Raw genomic sequence first — 20,525 nt, 5'->3', positions numbered from 1 at the left:
TATCAATAATTTTTGAAAATGGTCATTTGTTTCAAACTTTTTGTTCATGTTAGAAAAAAAAATGCAAACATAAATAACAAGACCATGATAGCCTTATAAACGAAGGACCACATATTTTGGAGCTCATAACTCAAAACTCACTAAGTTTTGCACATTGCAGTCCATTTGGCTTTTTTCTAGTTAAGGGTGGTCAAATTATTATATCCATTTAAGAAAACTAGTCATTTTCATGAATTGACCTTAGTTTAATGAAACGGGTCAGTTTATTCATCATCGGTTCCGTTAAACCACATACTATCTTGAAATAAATAAATAAAAAGGGAAATATACACTCACTCGTTTCACTAAATTAAAATGTTCAAATAGTAAGAAAGATTTGATAGATTGGCTGGATACATCAACGAGAACATGAGAAATAAAGTGATGTCTACATGGAGGTCGTTTCACATTTACTTCCATTTAAATAAAAGTAATATAAAAATACAATTGATATAACAATATAAATAGTAATAATAAGAGTAAAAGTAACAATACAAGTGATATAACATTATAAATAGTATGTGCATACTCATATGCTAAACATAGTCAAGGAGAGTAGAATGGTGGATAGAACTAGAAGCGAGTTGGTATAGTTTTCCCAGCATCCAAGATTGCATCTTCCATTAATTTTATCAGTTTCTTACTTCCACCTACTCGAGCTTCATCAAGAGGCGTGTTACCCCATCTGTGACAAACAAACAAACAATTAATAGTTATTATAGGAGGATAAGTTTTTAAGGGAATCATGAAATGAATGGAATGGTTCATTCCATTGGAATAAATAATCCCTTGAAGACACATAACCCCTTCTGCTTTGTTAATTTTCATTCCTTAGCATGGGTTGATTTTCTTTTCATGATTCCATTCATCCATTTTTTATTAAAAGAGAGAGAGAGAGAGAGAGAGAGAGAGAGAGAGAGAGAGAGAGAGAGACCAAAATAGCCTCATTAAAACATACCTGTCTTTGGACATTACACTCCCACCAGCTTCTAAGATCAACTTAGCAATTGAATAGAAGCCTTCTGCTGCTGCAATATGAAGTGGCGTACGAAGATCATAATTTTTGGAATTAGGATTAATTCCATTTGCCAAAACTCTTTTTAAAAATTCAAAATCCCCTTTTGCAACAGCCATACAAAGACAATTCCCGGCATTATTATTATTATTATTCATATCTAATGATGCTCCTGCTTCCACAAGCATCGAAACCACCTCATCCTGTCCATTCTTGATTGCTTCGAATAATGGTGTATTTTCATGATTATCTACATCACACATTTATTTATTTATTCTGTTAAAGATTAAGTTCAAATGCAATGTTTAGCATTGTACCTTGAGTTATTTGTGTTGTGTTTTTATATGTTTTCTTATTAAGTGATTGCACTTTTAAAATCCACCCAATTTTACAAGTCTACATTCAATTTTTTGCTTGTTGAGACATTATACTTTAAAAAATCTACCTAAATTATACGGAGGAAATGAAAGTAGGATGCTATAATAAACAAATCAATACAAGTATATTGATATCTCTTGCATTTAACCCTAGATATATAGCATGAATAATTAAACCCGACACATAGGAACTTACCTGTAGCATTGATTATTGCTCCTTTTTCCATGAGAAACTTAACAATGTCTTCAAAACCTTTCATTGCAGCAATATGCTGTAAATAGATCATCAGTATGCAGTGTTAAATAATTATTACTTTATTAGATTTACTCACATTGCCTGAGAAAGCAATCTTTGTAATCCAGTATAGATCTCATTGAAAACAATAATAAAAACTAGATATATTACTTGGGAATTGATATAAATTTATTCAATTAACGGATGGACAAATAGTGGAGCCAATTATGGTGGTTTTATATTAGGGAAAAATACCCTACTTTCACCACTTTATAGTTTTAGCCACTATACTATTTTCTGGAGTGATTAAACCATTATTATTCATTAACTGTTTAAAAATTTTCTCTCTATTAATCAGTTTTAGAAATAAATACATAACGTATTTTCACCACTTGATCAAATTAGCCACTGAATTATTACTTTTTATCGATTTATCCATCAAACTTGTATTATAATCTAAAAACATAATAGTAAAAAAAAATGAATACCAAAGGTGATCTTCCATCATAATCGGTGTTATTAGGATCTAATCCAGCTGCAACCAAACGCCTTACACGATAAGTATCACCATTATAAACAGCAGAATTTAAGGTGAGGGCCAATTCAGATTCATGTTTTGCAATATGAAGTGTTATATCAGACTCCAAAATCTTGTTACGGAGGTTTGTTTCTTTTCCCTGGTAATAATAATAAACACCAAATGAGATTTCTGTAAGCAGCAACGTATTTGCATTTAATTAATTATATAGGAACTCACCTGAAGTAGGTTATCTAGAATGATCCTGGCATCAGAAAAGTGTATCTCAAGTATATCTGTAAGAGATTGCCTATCAACGCGCAGCAGCTTTGACAACTCAGCAACACGAACTGTTTCAGGTGCTGGAATGTTACAAAGAAGTGATATTTCATTCAGAGAGCTTGAACTTTCCAAACTCTGAATAGATTTCCCCCCTTCCTTCTCATTTCCTCCCATATCCTCCTGAAACAATCCCAACCTACTTTTCTTTATTTCTATTATATTTAAACCACTGCACTTGTATCAAATCAAACTAAAATTTGGATAGATTTTAGTCCATGAAAGTAATAAAGGAACAAAACTAACTGTTGTTTTGCAGTTAGATCAAGCCTTTTCTGACTTAAAAAATATTTGTAAAATTTATGACTTAAAAAAGAGTAAAGTTGTTATTACCTGTAATTTGCCATTTAATCTGAATATTAGTCGAATAGGAAATAAAAGAATAATGCTTCCATACCCAATTATATTACAATACTGTAAATGAATCTTTCTATAGGCTTAAAGTTATTGGTGGAAAGATTTATGAGGTATGGCGTAGGCACACATTCACAACTAAAATTTATACAAATTCATGATATCGGCATGATAAAACTTGGCAATTTTAAAACTCACTTTTATGTCTTTAAAATTATGTTATTGAAATATACTGTGAAACTAAGCACCAAAGCAAAGCACACTAAACTGTCAACTGCTGCTAACAGAAAATCGTTCATGTTGTTGAAGTGCTGTTTTTACAAAATAAAGACTTATAATAGTGCAAAACTAATTATTATATTGCAATGAAGAAAGGGCTGTAACGCATACCAATTTCCCATGACAAACAATGTAAAGCTGATCTGCTATATTTCCTTCTTCAATAATCACTTCCCCAGGAAGAAAAAGTTCTTCATGAACTCTAATCGCCTACATATAAATTAATAAATGATAAATACAAGGATCTCACAAAAGAAGGAAGCAATAGATCAGGTTAGCTTCTTCAAACTAAGTTGCACCAAATGCTTCAATAAAATTACAGGCTAATTGCGAGAAATAGCAATGTATTTTTTTTCCTTGGGTTATATTTTACTTATTTTAACTTCATTCTTGATAGAAATATTAAATACATTTTACATTTTAATTTCACGAAGGTTGAGGTTGTGCAGAATATTGTCCACATTATTGAAACAACTTACTATCTGTTTGATAAATGCAGGAGAGCATCCCTTAAAAAGAGGAACTTCTTTAATGTATGGCTCATATAACTTCTGTGAGATCTGTAAAACAGATGATTAGATTAATGTAACCAAATAATCTGCTTCCTAAAAAACTAAGGCTTAAATTCAAGAAAGAACAACCTGCTTTCATTGGTTAGTTTATTATAGCATCTTGCTTACCTAGTACAACATTATACTCTGAAAAATATACACAACTATAGCAATGCCATAGAAATACAAACCAATTTTCACTGCTATAATTGGATAGATTTTTCAAAGTATAATGTCCTAATAATAAGAAAATTGAAAGTTTAACGCTGTAATTGGCTAGGTTTTTCAAAGTGTAACACAATAATAAGAAAAATGGTTCTAAAACGACATTGTAGTTACAACTTTTATCTTATTAAGGCATAGCACTTTCAAAAGTTTACCCAATTATAACATTGTATTTTGAATCATTTTCATATTAGTATGTCATACAATGAAAAATTCTATAAAAAGTATAGTAGTGAAATATGTTTTGTATTTGGATGACATGCTAAGATTTATATGATGATTATATCCTACCTTGGCTCGAAAGCTAGCAGGAATATCCTGAAGAACAACTGAATCACTGTAGCTGCTCTCATACTGTAAGCGAACATGGCCTTTGATCTCGTTGCTTATTGCCTTTCCAAGGTTGTTTTTGTTCATATATGTGATTAAATCTGTCATTTTATCTCTAAATCTTTCTGTTTTTGATCCTTTCACAATCAGTGCAGCCATATTACCAAGTAAATAAGCACCAAGAATCATATCACCAGAAATAAAGATAATAATAAATATCATTTCCCTGTTGTTGACAGCATGTATATCTCCATAACCTGCAGCATACGCTACAAATGGTTAGAATCAGAAAGTTTCTTCACTTAAAGCCAATTATGGCATTGTACTTTCAATCTTTATCTTATTTGGACATTACGAAATCAAAAAGTAGGGTGTTATAGTAGACAAATCAATGGAAGTATGTTGTTATTTATTTCACTGAACAATACATAATAGTTTAAAGTAAGTCATGGTATAATAAAATATAGAGTAAATTACTAAAATCGTCCCTATGGTTTGATCAAAATTTCACATTTGGTCCCTAACTTTTTTTTTGCACTCGGATCATCCCTATGGTCTGATTTCATTGCGTTTTTCGTCCCTATGGTTTGGTCAAAATTGCACGTTTGGTCCCTAATTTTATGTATGTAAGGGACAAAAAACGCAACAAAATCAAACCACAAGGATGATCCGAGTGCAAAAGAAAAGTTAGGGACCAAACGCGAAATTTTGACCAAACCATAGGAACGATTTCAGTAATTTACTCTAAAATATACTTCAAATATCATTCATTAATGCTAATACCACATATGCACATGTCTAAGGATACACAATAGGGCTAAATGCAAGAAATAGCAACATGTTTTCATTTATTTGTGTATGCAACTTTCATCTTTTTCTATTACAGCATTGTATTTTCAATTTCTTTCTTATTAAGTCATTGTTTTTTGAAAAATCTACCCAATTATAGCATTGCAGTTTCAATATTTTTTTATAAGGATATTACAGTACGAAATATTCACCCAATAATAGCAGTGGGAATTTCTTTTTATTTTCATGGAATTGATATATTTGGGTAGATTTTTCAAAGTACAATGCTATGATGGGATTAAATGAATGTAGCATGTTATTTCTTGCATTTAACCGTACATAAATTTTTAAAGTAGTATCTCACAGAATAAGTCTTGATAATAATAATAAATTACACTTCAAATAGTATTCATCAATATGCAAAAAAAAAAAAAAAAAAAAAAAATAGATGGAATCTAAGGATACATAATAGAGTTAAATGCAAGAAAATAGCAACTTACTCCAATTTATTTGTGTATTATAGCATCCTAGTTTCATCTTCTTCTATTACAATATTGTACTTTTAATTTTTCTTTATTAAGAAACTGTACTTTAAGACCTACCCAATAATAGGATTGTACTTCCATTTTTTTTCTTATTAATGAATTATAACAGGAAAAATCTACCTAACTATAACAGTTAGGAGTACTTTGTACATGGATGAAATTGTTTTAATTGGCTAAATTTTTCAGTAACAGAAATAATTTAAACTAGGATGCTACAATACACAAAAACTAAAGCTACATTGCTATTTCTTGAATTTAACACTACAAGGTCGAGTTCAATTGTTTCGTCTTCCTTCCCCACAATTTACAAAGAATGAGATAAATGCATTCTTCCGTCAAAGATAGAAATTCAACCTATCTTGTCTTTATTATCTAAAATACAGACAATCAGTGGAGTAAAAGAAAATGTAAGTATTATGTTGCTATTGTGGTAAAAAAAAAAGAAAAAAAAAAGAAGAGGAGCTGACCAACAGTTGCCATGGTGACAATGGCGAAATATAGAGAAGTTATGTAGCGTGTCAACAAGTCTATTTCTCTAAATTGGGAGTAATTGTAGTCTCCCATCTTCAAGCTCCCTATCCATGTATAGCCTTCTTTTGCAGGAGGCAGCGTAGTGGCTAGGTAGTAAAAGATACATGCTGCTGTATGAGTACAATAAAGCTCAACAACAAAAAGTTTTATAATTCTTGTGAAAAGGTAATTAATACGAATGTCTTTCTCCATTCTTTCAAAAAATTCAGTCACTCGAAGAGCCCGACTTAGCCTGATCCACAGCAGGTACCTCACTGCTTCTTTTCTGTTACAAGCCTGAAATAACAACATACTTGTATGTTTTTGGCCATTATCTCATCCTACTTTTTTCATATTAAAGGTTTGTATTTTCAAATATCTACCCGATTATAGCTTTGTGCTTTCAAATTTTTTCTCCTATTAGGACATTATACTTTGAAAAAGCTACCATCACATTGCTATACTTAGGTAGCTTTTTCAAAGTACATTATATTTTGAAAAAACTACATAACTATAGCGGTGAAAATTGTTTTGCATTCGAATGGTATTGTTATAATTAGGTAGATTTTTTAACATACAATATTGTAATGCAGAAATGAAAGTAAGATGCTATAGTACATTGGTATTCCATAAATATGAGATCAATTCAAGTATGAAAGATGATGGATTAACTAGGTGCTCTTTAGGTGGCGTTTTTATCGGGTACAGATGAAAATTAACTATCAATACCTCTATTTATTGTAAAGTAAAAGTGAATTGATGTGGATGAAATACAGCTAAATGCAAAAAATAACTATGTACTTTCATTTGATTGTTTGCTACAGCATCCTACTTCCATTTCATAGCATTACAGCATTGTAAGTTCAATGTTTTTCTTATAAAAGCCTTGTACTATTAAAAAAAAATACTACCCAATTGAGCTATGGATCGAACATATAAGATTTTGAATTTGAATTCTAATTTCCGAAGACCTAAGAATACCTTGTAAATGGCATCCAAAGGCAAACAACCCAGAAAATCAAGCAGGAAACGAGATTTTAAGTAGCTGGTAGACAAAGACATTTGTAAGTAAAGGGTAAAAAAAGGGAAAGAGAGATAGTAAAAGAAGCAACAGTGAGATGACATTGTACCGGATGGCGATGAGATTGTGATTGCAGACAAGGCGATGAGAATGAGCGTCCTTGTAGGCAACGAAAAAATGTACGAGAATATCGATGAAAAAAGCAAACTGACCAGCAATGTCGAGGAGGAACAGGTTCTCCGGTAACCCTCTGAAGAATCCGAACTCGAGAGGTGTGAAGAAGGAGGAGTATATCGCCCATATCAGGATGAATTGCTTCCATGCTATATACCACCTGCATATTCACATTCCCCCAATTAATCTCTTTCTTCCTCTTCTTCTTTTGTGTCCCATGATTTCAATTTTAGGTTCTGAAAATTCGCGGCAAAATAAAGTTCACTCCAACCAATTGTGTGTTAGGTTTTCTGGAAGTGCTTGGTGATTTGTAATGTTTTGTTTAATAATTGAGAGTCAGTTACGACTATACACATGGGTTTAAATGGTTAAATCTGAAAATAGAACCTAGTGTTATCACTATCACTCGTCTAATACCATTTTTGATAATTTCAAAAAGAATTTTTTTGGCATTGTGGGTGTTAACAGGACACCTTTGGACACTCCAATTGACCATTTTTTAAAAAGTCAACCAATAATTAATTGTTGAGAAAATGACATAAAAACCCATAAGTTTTTATAAAAATATCGGGTTTACCTTTGAACGTGTTTTAGGTCCAGTAAAGCCCCAAAGTTTTGTTTAATTTGTTCATTTTTACCCTTGTAGCTAGTTTTCAAGTAACCTACCGGTTACCTAATGCAAGTAAAGCCCTTGAATTTTCAAAATGTTCGGATTTACCCTTAATTTTTTCAAAAATGTTCGGATTTACCCTTACTTTGATTTTTATTTTGATTATTTTGATGATGATTATTATTATTATCATTATTATTATTATTATTATTATTACGTATTTTTAATATATTTTGGTGTATAAAAATATTTTATACATACATTTTTAAATGTATACAAATATATTTATTAATATAAATATATTTTTAAAAATATATATACTTGTATTTGGTATTTATATACATTTGAATTACCATGTATTCAATTAAAAACGTATTTATATATTAAAAAAGTATTTATTTGTATACAGTAGGTATAAATATATATTTATTTCATATAAAAATATATTTATATTAGTAAAAATATTTACATACATTTAAAAATGTATGTATAAAATTTTTGTATACATTTAAAAATGTATTAATAATAATAATAATAATAATAATAATAATAATAATAATAATAATAATAATAATAATAATAATAATAATAATAGTAATCAATGTAAGGGTAAATTCGAACATTTTTGAAAAAACTTAAGGGTAAATCCAAACATTTTAGAAAATTCAAGGGCTTTACTGGCATTAGGTAACCGGTAGGTTACCTGGAAACCGGCTATAAGGGTAAAAATGAACAAATTAAACAAAACTTCAGGCTTTACTGGACCTAAAACACGTCCAAGGGTAAAACCGACATTTTTGTGAAAACTTAAGGGCTTTTATGTCATTTTCCCTTAATTGTTTATAATCAGCTTTTCAAGAAAACAATGCAATTTCAACCAATAAAAATATTTAAAAAATTAATTAGGGTATATATATATATATATATATATATATATATAGAGAGAGAGAGAGAGAGAGAGAGTTAGGTTAAAGTGTTTTTTACATTTATTGTGTGCTAAAATGCACCAATAGGAATTTAGTAAAATTATATTATTATTTAATTAAATAATGATAGATATTAAATGGTTTCCATAATTGTATGTATATGCATAATTATAATTTTCTCTTTATGAAAATTAATTAAATTCGTCATTAATGTCAGCAATAACATTCTTTTAGAATGAATTCGTATCTAGGTTTTTATGTCAGCAATAACATTATTTCAGGACTCACTCACTTAAAATAAAATAAAGTTGTATGGAATATGAAGAATGAGGGTATTCTAGTAAAATATACTCTCGTTCTCCTAGAATACACTCTTATTATTTTATATATGAATTCATTCTGAAAGAATATTATTATTGACATTAATGACGAATTAAATTAGTTTCCATAAAAAATGAATTATAAATACGGATACCATTTAATATACATTTAATGTTTACTCAATTTTTATTGGTGCATTCTAGCACACAATAGATGTGATAAACATTTGAACCTCTCTCTCTCTCTCTCTCTCTCTCTCTCTCTCTATATATATATATATATATATATATATATATATATATATAATCAAGTTTTGTATTTGTTTCATTTAAATCTCTAAAAAACCTCAATAAGTATAACTATTTGATTTTATTTTATGTTACAATATTATGAAATTTTGTTTTTCCTTTTTAGATATTATTAAGTTGTAGGGTATACATCTATCGTATGATACAACTTACAAAACATTGAATAACCACGTAAGAATCATATTGAATATCCACCCCACATATTCATTACAAAAAAATAAAAAAATAAAAAAATTCCCCTTTTTTCTTTGTTCCATTTTTTGTTTAAAATTTTCCGTTTTTTTTCTTAGTCGTCTTGTGTATGTCTCATGAACGAAGAAATCGGCATATACATACTTGGGTTTAATTCGTTTTGAACCTTAACGATTGTGGGCTAAACGAAATCAAAATGGCATATGGATTAACTTAATGGCGGGCTGAAAGAAGAAAAAAATGTCAAATGTCATGTATGTAGTTCTTAATTGCATTATGTTAGTCAAATTTAAAGTAAATAATAGATCAAAAATCCCATTAATATATAATCTTCGATTATCTGGTGGGATTAAACTTTTTAAGTGTTAAAGAAAACAAAATTAGAAAATGAAAAAGAAGTCAAAGGTGACTATTATATCCGGTGATGTAACATATGACTGACAATTCTCGACACGACCCGCGATACGACACGAAATAAATAGGTTTGGGTTGAATTTTTTAACCAGCTAACCTGCCAACCCACCAACCGTTTATTAAACGGGTCATATATATGTTTCTAAAAAAATATTTTATTTTTAAATGTATTTATGTATCAAGTATTAATATTTAATAAGTATTATATAATATATACCATTGATTCATAGACTATTTTGACTGTTTTGACATTTTGACTCATGGTAGATGGTCTAAGGTCGTAAGTCGTAACCTGTAAGGTTAAGCCTGTATCATGTTTCTATGAATGTTTTTAATTTTTATTTGGATGTTTAAAACTTAAATGTCTAAAATTTGGATATGTTTGCATTAACCATCAAGAATTTATTCATATTCAGTTGTCAATTTTATTTATGGAATCTGACCCACGAACACAAATCTGACCTACTTGTATAAATAAATGGGTTAGCGGGTCATATATGGGTTTATGTTCCAAACTCACAAACCCGTGACCTGTATATTTAAATGGCTTCTGTTTGGGTTGGCATATTTTGACACACCAACCCGAACGCGACACGATTTACAGGTCTAATGTAACATTGAAATAACATATAAAAAATAAGGTGCTTAAGAAAAAATGAAGGATGAGACTGAACGGTTGTGTTGTTGGCACCACAAGATGGCTTGGAGAAGAGAAAAGATAGTTGTTGGGAAATGTTATGGAGAGAGAGAGAGAGAGAGAGAGAGAGAGTCGCAAACTTTTGTTGTTCAGTTTCACCCCCACCCCCCTCTTTGCCATCAAACACGAGATCGTGTGTGCCACCGGCAAACATATCAAATACTACCGGTGATTGTTACTTCCACACCGTATAGTTATGTTGATGATATGCCGCCACATCTTTCAATGTGGACGTGTGATGGCTTTTTCAACATTTTTCTATATTATAATCACATTTAATCTTTATTCTATTATTATAATCATGTTTCTTTGTTATTAATTTTGTTCAGTAATTAATTTTGCTTCATTATAAAGATGTATCAATTTATAACATCCATCCAAACACATTATTCATATAACTAAAATCTACCAAGAAAGGTATAACATGGTTATAAAAAGTTAATTTTTGAAATAATATAAATTTACTTATGTGATACTTTTTTTAATCATTTGATTTATTTGATTATATTATAACGATCTAAATGACTATAAACACTTATATAAAGCAAATCCAGTCACCCATTAAACTATTTATTTCGATGTTTATAAAACTACAACTACGGTTTAATTGATTATAGTTAAGGACGTGTGGAGATCAGAAAATCTATGAAACGAGAGCTACATAGTGGATTAGGATTTTTTTTAAGCAGAAGAGGTAAAAACGAACTGATAAATAATTTTATATTAAATTTTTTAATATAAACAAATGCTAAGTCTTTTTGAGTTTCTGATTGAATATATGTGGATATACATGTGCTATTGAATTAAAACGAGTAGGGATGATAGTCTTACCGATTTTGTGGATGAATAAGAAAGCGATTAGTGGCGGTGGTTGTGGTGCTGCCGCCGTCACTTGGTTGTCGCCACCTCAATGGACTGTTTTGTTCCTCTTCTTCTAATAAAATCTCTTCTCTTCTAGTTGTATGCATTTTTAAACCTCTAATGGATCGTAAATTTGTATACATATATTCGCATTTATTTATTTATTGAGGATGATGCCTTAAAAGTTAAAACCGCTTTATGAAAAGAGATGTATAAATATATTCCAAAATGATTAGATGTGTTGATACTTCATATCTTTATTTGAAATAGAAAAGAGAAAATTAAAATAATAGTAATATATTTAGATAACAATTTATATATATATATATATATATATATATATATATATATATATATATATATATATATACTTTTTGGTAACTGCAATATGTAACTTATAATAGTAACTTACTAATATTTATTTGCATATAATAGCAATGTACTTATAATTATCACTCATACGAGTAAACTACTTATATTTTGTCGGTAATAGCAAAGTAACAAAAAAAAGGTATTAATTGGTAATCGAATGTAAGTATATTGCTATCATGATAAAAAAACATATGAATATTATTATTATGGGTACATAGAATTATTTTTTATTTTTATTTAGAAAAAGAAAAAAGCATATCATGTTGCAAGTACGAGCAAACAATGCCATACATTGTCTATACTGATGAAGAAAAAACAATGTAAGATATTATTTATTGTAATTTATCAAAACAAAAAATTACTAACAAACAAGAGAAAGGACTTTCAATCCTAAAGCTCTGATCCTCTTTGACAAGAAGAATATATGAAAACATAATGGGCATAGAATATATACTTATAATATGTCAATCTCATTCATCCACTAATGCATAATGTGGATTATGAAATATCACTGAGATTAACTTTTGTTACAAATGTGCAATGTCAATATTTTGGATGTTCTTATAATTTATGTTATTTGTGCAAAACGTTTTCCACGCATAATAAATGAGCTTTTATTTTGCCAAGGAAAATTGGATGCTAGAACGAAACTTAATTTTGGAGAATTTCATGCTTATTTGGATTTTGAAGAATTTTTATGTTTTATTATTATTATTATTATTATTATTATTATTATTATTATTATTATTGAGAGAGAGAGAGAGTTTTGAATAACTATGATTGACCATGTAAGGTTTTTAGCTCGGTTGTCAATTAGCCACGAGTTGCATTATATAACATAATTTTATAATGGGCGTCTTTGGCAAAACTAACTGGTAGCGGGTAGTTGGTGGTTGGTAGCAGGTAGCGGGTAGCTTTTGATTTTGGAGCGTTTTGTTGAAAGCTACTCTATGTAGCTTTCAATTTTGGAGCGTTTTGTTTTGGCTAAAAGCTAAACGCTCCCATCGTCGAACGAGGCTTTTTCTTTTTTATTAACGTTTTCTTAAAAGCTAGAAGCCAGAAGCTCTCAAAAGTTGCATATTGAACACGCCTAAAATCTCCAAACTAGGTAATATGTGGTCTAAACACATAACTTTATAAAATCTCCAAACTAGATAATACGTCAGTTTAAACACATAACTTTATAAAATCTCCAAACTAGGTAATACGTCGGTCTAACATAACTTTATAAAATCTCCAAACTAGGTAATACGTCGGTCTAAACATAGGCTCCAAAATATTGATCTTCGAAATACGTGTCACAACTAGGAATTTAGATGCTTTGTAAACGCTTAACAAGGCTAACATTGTAACTAAAACTTGAAAGCATGTATGATGCTTATTCAATGACAACAAAATTTCATCAAACACTCTATACAAACATTCAAATAGTCAACAAAAGGTTGGAAACCCTAGAAATCCCGGTTTAAGTCCATTATGGACTAGGATTTCCTTATTGGGCCTAATGGACCAATAAGCTTCCAATTTGACTATTTTGGGCTTAGAACCCTTAAATGGGCCCTAATTGGACCCACTTGCATGAAACTTAACATTTTGGGCCATAATGGATCTAAATAGATTAGTTTACCTATAATGGGCTTATTGGGCCATAACAAATCTAATTAGCCCTAATGGGTCATAAATCCATTCTTTTATATAAGATTGGGTCGTGAACTACTCTAAGGGCCCAATGGGCTGAGGAATACTCTTTGGGCCTTAAAATATCAAAAGGAGGCAAATAAAGGCCCAAACTAAGCAACTCTTATCTTCTAGCCCATGTTGCCCAAGTATTAGAGAGAGCAAGAGAGATAGAGAAAGAAGTATTATGGGGAGAATTAACTAGGAGGTTCCACCTCCATATTACCTTTCATATTCCCATGCATGGACCAACATACATCCATGCACCTATCATTTCACTTCTCTCTCTCCCCTCTCTCCTTATCTACGGCCGAGAGCACCACACACCACCACCATTTTCATTTTGATCAGACTCTTATAAGAAAAACTCTCAAGAACTCTTCCCTTTTTCTCCAAATTTTAGAGCATTGGTGTGTGTCATCAAGGAGTTTTTCAATTAATATCATCATTCTTGGTAAGTCTTTACTTGAATCCATGGTTTAACTTCTATATTTCATCAAAAATCTCATCTTAACTCATGCAAATTCATGATCATGCTTCTTACAACCCATCTAAGCCTAAAGTCCTCTCAAGAAACTTACTAGGGTCGAGAATCACCTCAACCTCTTCCAATTCTTCTTCAAACCGAGAACAACTAAGAAATGTGAGTTCATACCCCTCTATTTTCGGTTTTCACATGTTTTATGGGGTAGAATACAAGTAAAATGTGTAGATCTATGTGTATTTGTATGTTATGTGTGATTTCTTGTGTTTATGTGGTAAATATGTGCCACAAATTAAAGATAATTCAAGATCTATAGTTCAAGGAGGAAAAATATGTGATCTAAGATGTATTACACTTAACAAGTTAAGAAAAACTACCATATAAGGGTTATAATAAGCATGTTACAACATAAAACTCATTATTGGACTATTTTTGTCAAATAAACAAAAGTTGGGGAAAAAGTTGTCATTTACGGTTTTTACAAGGCTCAAAAGGTCAAAACAGTTAAAATAGAAGTTTTTATGAACATTATGCTTTCCAAAGGACTAAAAATGTAAATTTTAGCCTATTGGGCTAAAATTTTGGGCTTTCTGCCCACAGGTCCAAATTGCGAAAAATATGGTTTTAAGGGGCTGAAATGGTAAATTTCTCAAAATAGTGGGTAGAAAAGTAAATAAATCTATTTCAAGGGTTAAAATGACCTTATTTGCCAAAAAGGATTAAAAATGTAAAGTTTTTGGATTTTGGGTCAAATTTGTAAAAGTTGCGAAAAGTATTAATTATAAATGAAAATCTTTTTACTAAAGGAGCTGAAACTGCCAAAAAGGTAAACATTGGGCTGAAAACATTATTTGAATAAGTCTTTGGGCCAAAATGTCAAGAAAAATAGTTTAAGGACCTAAAATGTCATTTTTTTATAAAAAAGGGACTAAAATTGTCATTTTTATTAAAGAAGGGTTGAATAGGTCAAACCAATATTTTTGAGTCAATTATTTTATTATCAAGATATTGGGTCAAAAATACCAAATTATAACTTGAATTTAGAATGAAAAATATACATATATCGTCATAAATTCAAATATCGTTATAAAACAATTGACAAACTTCGTGCCTTTACGATTCAACAATTGTTCAAACAGAATTCCCGACATTTATACTATACAAAAACAAGTAAACATTCAAATTGTTGGACTTGAAAGATTCTAGTCATGCTTATTGGGCCTTCGTGACCCATTAACATGACTTTTGGGCCTAACATAAATAACACATGTTTATTGGGCCTCTTGTGACCCAATTACATGCTTAAGGGACCCTCAATGACTTTTACATGTTATTGGGCCTCAGTGGCCCATTAGCATTTCTAGTAAGGTCCAAATAAATCATATGCGAAATAGGCCTACGCGCCCTTCGTGTACTCGACAACCTTAAATAACATACGTGATTAGTAGGACCTCGTGGTCCTCTTCTTCTCGTCTGTTAGGCTTATCTTCTATTCAAGTAAACAAAAATCAAGTCGTTAATCATGGTTAATAAAATTCATTTGGATTAAGTGAATAATAACAGTCGACACCAATAAGTGTCGGTCGTAGTCTATAGTTATAATCAAAGTCTCTTGGAGGGAGAGCGAGAGTTTTTGTATAGATCTATACGGGGGTGACTCCCCCACACCTAAGTTGTTCACTACAGTTAGACTCGGCCAGTCTAGGGTGACAAAATCTTAAGATCAATTTCGGCGTTCACTAGAATGCCAAGACAGACGAACTAGTCATTATCATGCATGGTTATAACAACTCACATAAAAATCTAATACCATCTAAGTAATCAGGGGAAACCATATTCATTTGATGCGACGATACAATAATACAAAACGTTCATACTGTTTTATCGGAAAACATCGGGTTTTCCGGGGAAATCAACATTATTCACTCGTACATTCAATAACTATAATGCGAAACTTCTCATTTATACAGGATTTGAAATCATTTCACGCATATACCTATGGATCTACACACTTTTTGTATAAACAATTGTCGTTTCAGAAAATATCGGATTTTCTTGGTTTTATAAACCACACAAAACATTTTCATATCAAACCTGCTTATGAACTCACCAACATTCTATATGTTGACGTTTTCAAAAATAACTTGTATTCTCATGTAACAGATAAGATAAAGAACAATACGAAGTGTGTTAGGATGTTATGTTTTGAAAACTCTCAACAATTTATGTTATGGATTTGTAATATTTAGACAATGTACTTGATGTGAACAATGTCGGTTGTAATGTATTAGTGCATGGTGATTTTTATGTTATGTTTCATGTATATTCATTGTGATGATATTTCATTTTAAGTCACGCGAACCCCCGGACGTTTCCGCCGTCTGGTTCGGGGGTGTGACAATACGTTTACAGTATACATCCATATAGTTTTACCACATGCACACAGTAATGAGATTAAAACCATAAACATGAAATTTGAATGTTATAATGAATACTAACATGAAAGTTGAGTGCTATAATTCAAAAATAAATGAAACTAAAATGCTAAAATCAATATTAAAATGAAAGTTGAATTATGATTTCTATAAATGACATAAAGATAAAAGTAAAATGATGTAATTCACATTAAATAAAAATGTTACAATTGAAAATTAAGACTAAAGGGTTTGCTTCTACAATTCAACTCAAAAAGCCTTATTGATGGAAAAAAAAAATCCAATTTTCTAAAACAGAGAAAAAGAAAAAAATACCCCTTAAAATTTTTATTCCACGAGAACTTCAAATCATTAGAGCAACTTCTTTTCCACTCCGTGTGTAACGCCCGTAGATCCGGGCTAGTCAATTTAGAGGCAATAAGGGTCGAAAACGACTTTTCGGCAAAAGATTATTTAGAATAAATAATCTTAACCAAGTTTTAGTATATGTTACAAGGTTTCCATACATATAAAGAACGCCGAAATCCGAGTTATAACGAAGAAGTTATGACCCGCCGAAGTTTTACGGTAAAACCGGCACGGCACCGGGAGACGCAAAAAGTGAATTTATGATGGAGGAATTTTTAGCCTTAGTGATCTAAACGAAATTCGTACAATATGTTAAACCGAGAAAATCTATAAAAAGAACGCCCAAATCTGACTTCGTATGAAAAAGTTATGATTTTTCTAAGATTCGGCTTAGCAGTGCACGACCCGAAACTCGAATTTTAGTTCGAGTGGTTTTTGGCTTACGCGACCTAAATGAGATTTGAATATCTCATTAATAGGAACTCAACGGTAAAAAGATGGACGAAAACGGAGTTCGTATGAAGGAGTTACGAATTCTTCGCGGTCATTTAACAGTCTAAACGCCTCCTACTGTTAAGTTTGAGACCGGTCGAGAATTAGCCGATGGAATCTAAATGAAAGTTGTAGATATTGTTTTTACCTACGCGTGGAAAAAAAGAACGTCGAAAACGGAGCTCGTATGCGAAAGTTACGGGGTTTAGAAGTCGGCAGGGTGCTGCTGCAAAAGGGGTGACGTGGTTGAATATGGGCCAAGACTTTCTCCCCAAGGAAAGCCATCAGATGATGACACGTGGCACTGACTCGGCGAGTCAGTGAACCGACTCGAGTCCATCAGGATTTCACACTATAAATAGAGGTGTCGGGTTCCATTCATTCTCACACCTTTCCAAACCATTCTTTAGCTCTCTAGACTCTCTCCCTAGCCCCCTAACCCCCCTAAAAGCCTAGGTAAACCCCCTAGCACCCGAAGGAAGCCCCGAGGCTCCCGGAGTCCCGAGAAAATAGCCTTTTGGCTCAGGAACGCTGCTCCAGCGAAGCCCGGTTTTCGAGAAAACCCGTTGTAAGTGAGTTATGCCTACCCTATCTTTAGTATAACTTATGTTTTAATATAGTAACGTTATTAGGAACTTATAATGAGTATTTGGGCTATTATTAAGAGTTATATTCAGTGTTATTTAACGCTTATATAATAATAATAATAGCTAGACTATTAATTTGTCGCGGTTATTGTTAGACTAAACCCTAGTGGTATTGATACTAGGTTTCGTCAAGGGATAATTGTTTTGAGAGTATCGAAGCGCTGTCCGAGTGCTGAGTCACCACCTTTCAGGTGAGTGCATGGTCCCCTTCAACTTACACATAGATATGAAGTATTTACTACGTGCTATGTGTGCATATTATCTGTTTACTTGCTGTCTATGCTCGGTGAAAGATTTTATACATGTTTTAAATGATTTAAACTATATATATGTGTTTTATATCTATGAAAATGTTGGGGTAAAACATGGGTAGATATAATAGATGAAATATAAGTTGGACGATGAGTTGAGAGGTGATATAGACCAAGAGGTAGGGGTGAGAGGTGTACGATGTGAGAAACGATGTCCCCGTCATTCAGCAGAGTATGGATGACAACCACGGACTATTCTAGACAGTCCAGTGGAACACTAGCAGGCTCGCAACCTGTAGGTGTTGTGAACGATGTGTTCACCCGGTGTACTCTAAACCTTGGTGACCATGCATACTTGGTGCCAAAACCTTGGTGATCATGCAGACTTGATGCCTAAACCCTGGCGACTATGCAGACTTAGTGCCCGCTGTGTAAACCATGGCAACGATGGACTTCAGGCCGATTCCTTTGGATGATCCTTAGGAACGAATGAACGAGGAATAAGCTGATTCTTAGGGTAGATCCTTAAGAATAGAGAATATAATGGGGATGGGTAATGGGGTTTAATTGATTGATTGTTTAAACATAATAATTATATTATTGTGGGTTGAAAACCTTGTGTACTCACCAGGTATCCCAACCTGACCCACTCAGTTTATTTATATCACAGGTGTTGATATGAAGTCACATTACACTGAGAGATTTAAAGAGATGTAGATCACTAGTGTGAATAAATGTAAGTTCTGTTTATGCTTATGTTCCTATATTGACGATGACATCCCAAACGTTTTAAAATGAATAAAATATGTTTCTTCAAAAAAAATGTTTTAATAACGTATTTATCATGTTTCTCTGGGAACAAATTCCGCAACATTTTTATTAAAAGAAGTACTCTGATTTTTATAAAGCATAAACAAAATCGGTCTTTTCTGGCCGTGAAAATTGGGATGTCACACTGTGCCATAATCTCAAATACTCATGCTGATTTGAAAAAGTCTAGTGTAAATAGCAATAAACAAAAAGGCCATAATGCCCTTTGTTTGAGTAATCACACCAAAATTTTAAAGCATCACACCATACCCTTTTTCCCATGTGTGTACCAAACACTTGAAATTTCAAACAAACTTTGAACCATTTGTTAGACTTTGAACCATTTGTTATATTTGACAGTAACTAGAAAATGACCAAATTGCCTTTTATTCTTGTTATTACTCCAAAACATTAAAACATTATACCAAGAATCATCAAAAATCAAAGGAACATTGTTGCAATCATCAAAAAAAAACTACCATAATGTGACATCCCCATTTTCACGGTCAGAAAAGACCGATTTGTTTATGCTTTATTTTGAAAATCAGAGTATCCTTTAAAAGAAAATTGTTGCGGAATTTGTTCCCTGAAAAACATGATAAATACGTTGTCAAAGCATTCCCGAAAAAATGTATTTTATTCATTTTAAAACATTGGGATTTTATTGTCAATACAGAAACATAAGCATAAACAGACCTTACATTCATTTACACTAGTGGTTTTCATCTCCTTAATATCTTAGTGTAAAGTAGCTTTATGTCGACATATGTGATACAAATAAACTGAGTCAGTCAGGTTGGGAAACTTGGTGAGTACATAGGGTTTCCAACCTACAATAATAAAATTATTCAGTTCATCATCAAACAATTAATCGATTAACCCATCCCCATTATCTTCTTTATTCTTAAGGGTCTACCCTAAGAATCATCTATCATGCATTCGTTCATCCCGAAGTCCATTGCTTCCAGGGTTTATATGAAAGGCACTAAGTCCATAGTTGCCCATGATCATTCGTAAAGCACTAAATCCATAGTTGCTGAAGTTCATTTATCAGGCACTAAGTTATTACCTACCATCATTTATCTAATAGGTACTAAGTCCATAGCTACTAACGTTTATCTAATAGGTACTAAATCCATAGCTACCAACGTTTATCTAATAAGCACTAAGTTCATAGCTGCCAACGTTCACTTATAGGGCACTAAGTCCATAGCTGTCAATATATACTTATGTCAACTTTCATCTCTCATCATTCATCTACCCTTGTTTTACCCAACATATTCCTAGATATAAAATACTTATACATCTTAAATCATTAAAAACCTGTATAAAGTGTTCATCCATCATAGATATCAAGAACACATATAATTAGCACACATA

At 31.6% G+C, this 20,525-nt stretch overlaps 1 protein-coding gene across 4 annotated transcripts; it reads right to left on the bottom strand.

Annotated features, from left to right (window-relative positions):
* Nucleotides 1–421: 421 nt before the first annotated feature.
* Nucleotides 422–11,774, bottom strand: LOC145065670 (potassium channel SKOR-like). Of its 4 annotated transcripts, none has more exons than XM_079012705.1 (13): nt 11,600–11,774; nt 7,236–7,460; nt 7,087–7,150; nt 6,063–6,402; nt 5,950–5,967; nt 4,223–4,518; nt 3,635–3,715; nt 3,267–3,365; nt 2,424–2,645; nt 2,155–2,343; nt 1,628–1,703; nt 998–1,304; nt 422–724 (listed from the first exon to the last, which is right to left on the bottom strand). In XM_079012705.1, the coding sequence occupies exons 1-13, from the start codon at nt 11,770–11,772 to the stop codon at nt 613–615; spliced, it is 2,202 nt and encodes a 733-aa protein (XP_078868831.1). In that variant the 5' UTR covers nt 11,773–11,774; the 3' UTR covers nt 422–612. The 4 variants fall into 4 exon arrangements, with proteins under 4 accessions (XP_078868831.1, XP_078868833.1, XP_078868832.1 ...); XM_079012707.1 differs by having other exon boundaries at nt 998–1,067; XM_079012706.1 differs by lacking the exon at nt 5,950–5,967.
* Nucleotides 11,775–20,525: the final 8,751 nt, after the last annotated feature.

The sequence above is a fragment of the Lactuca serriola genome, chromosome 8, assembly GCF_051521515.1.
Source record: "Lactuca serriola cultivar US96UC23 chromosome 8, Lser_US96UC23_V15, whole genome shotgun sequence".
Lineage (NCBI taxonomy): Eukaryota > Viridiplantae > Streptophyta > Magnoliopsida > Asterales > Asteraceae > Lactuca > Lactuca serriola.
This window is presented reverse-complemented; position numbering and strand designations above follow the sequence as displayed.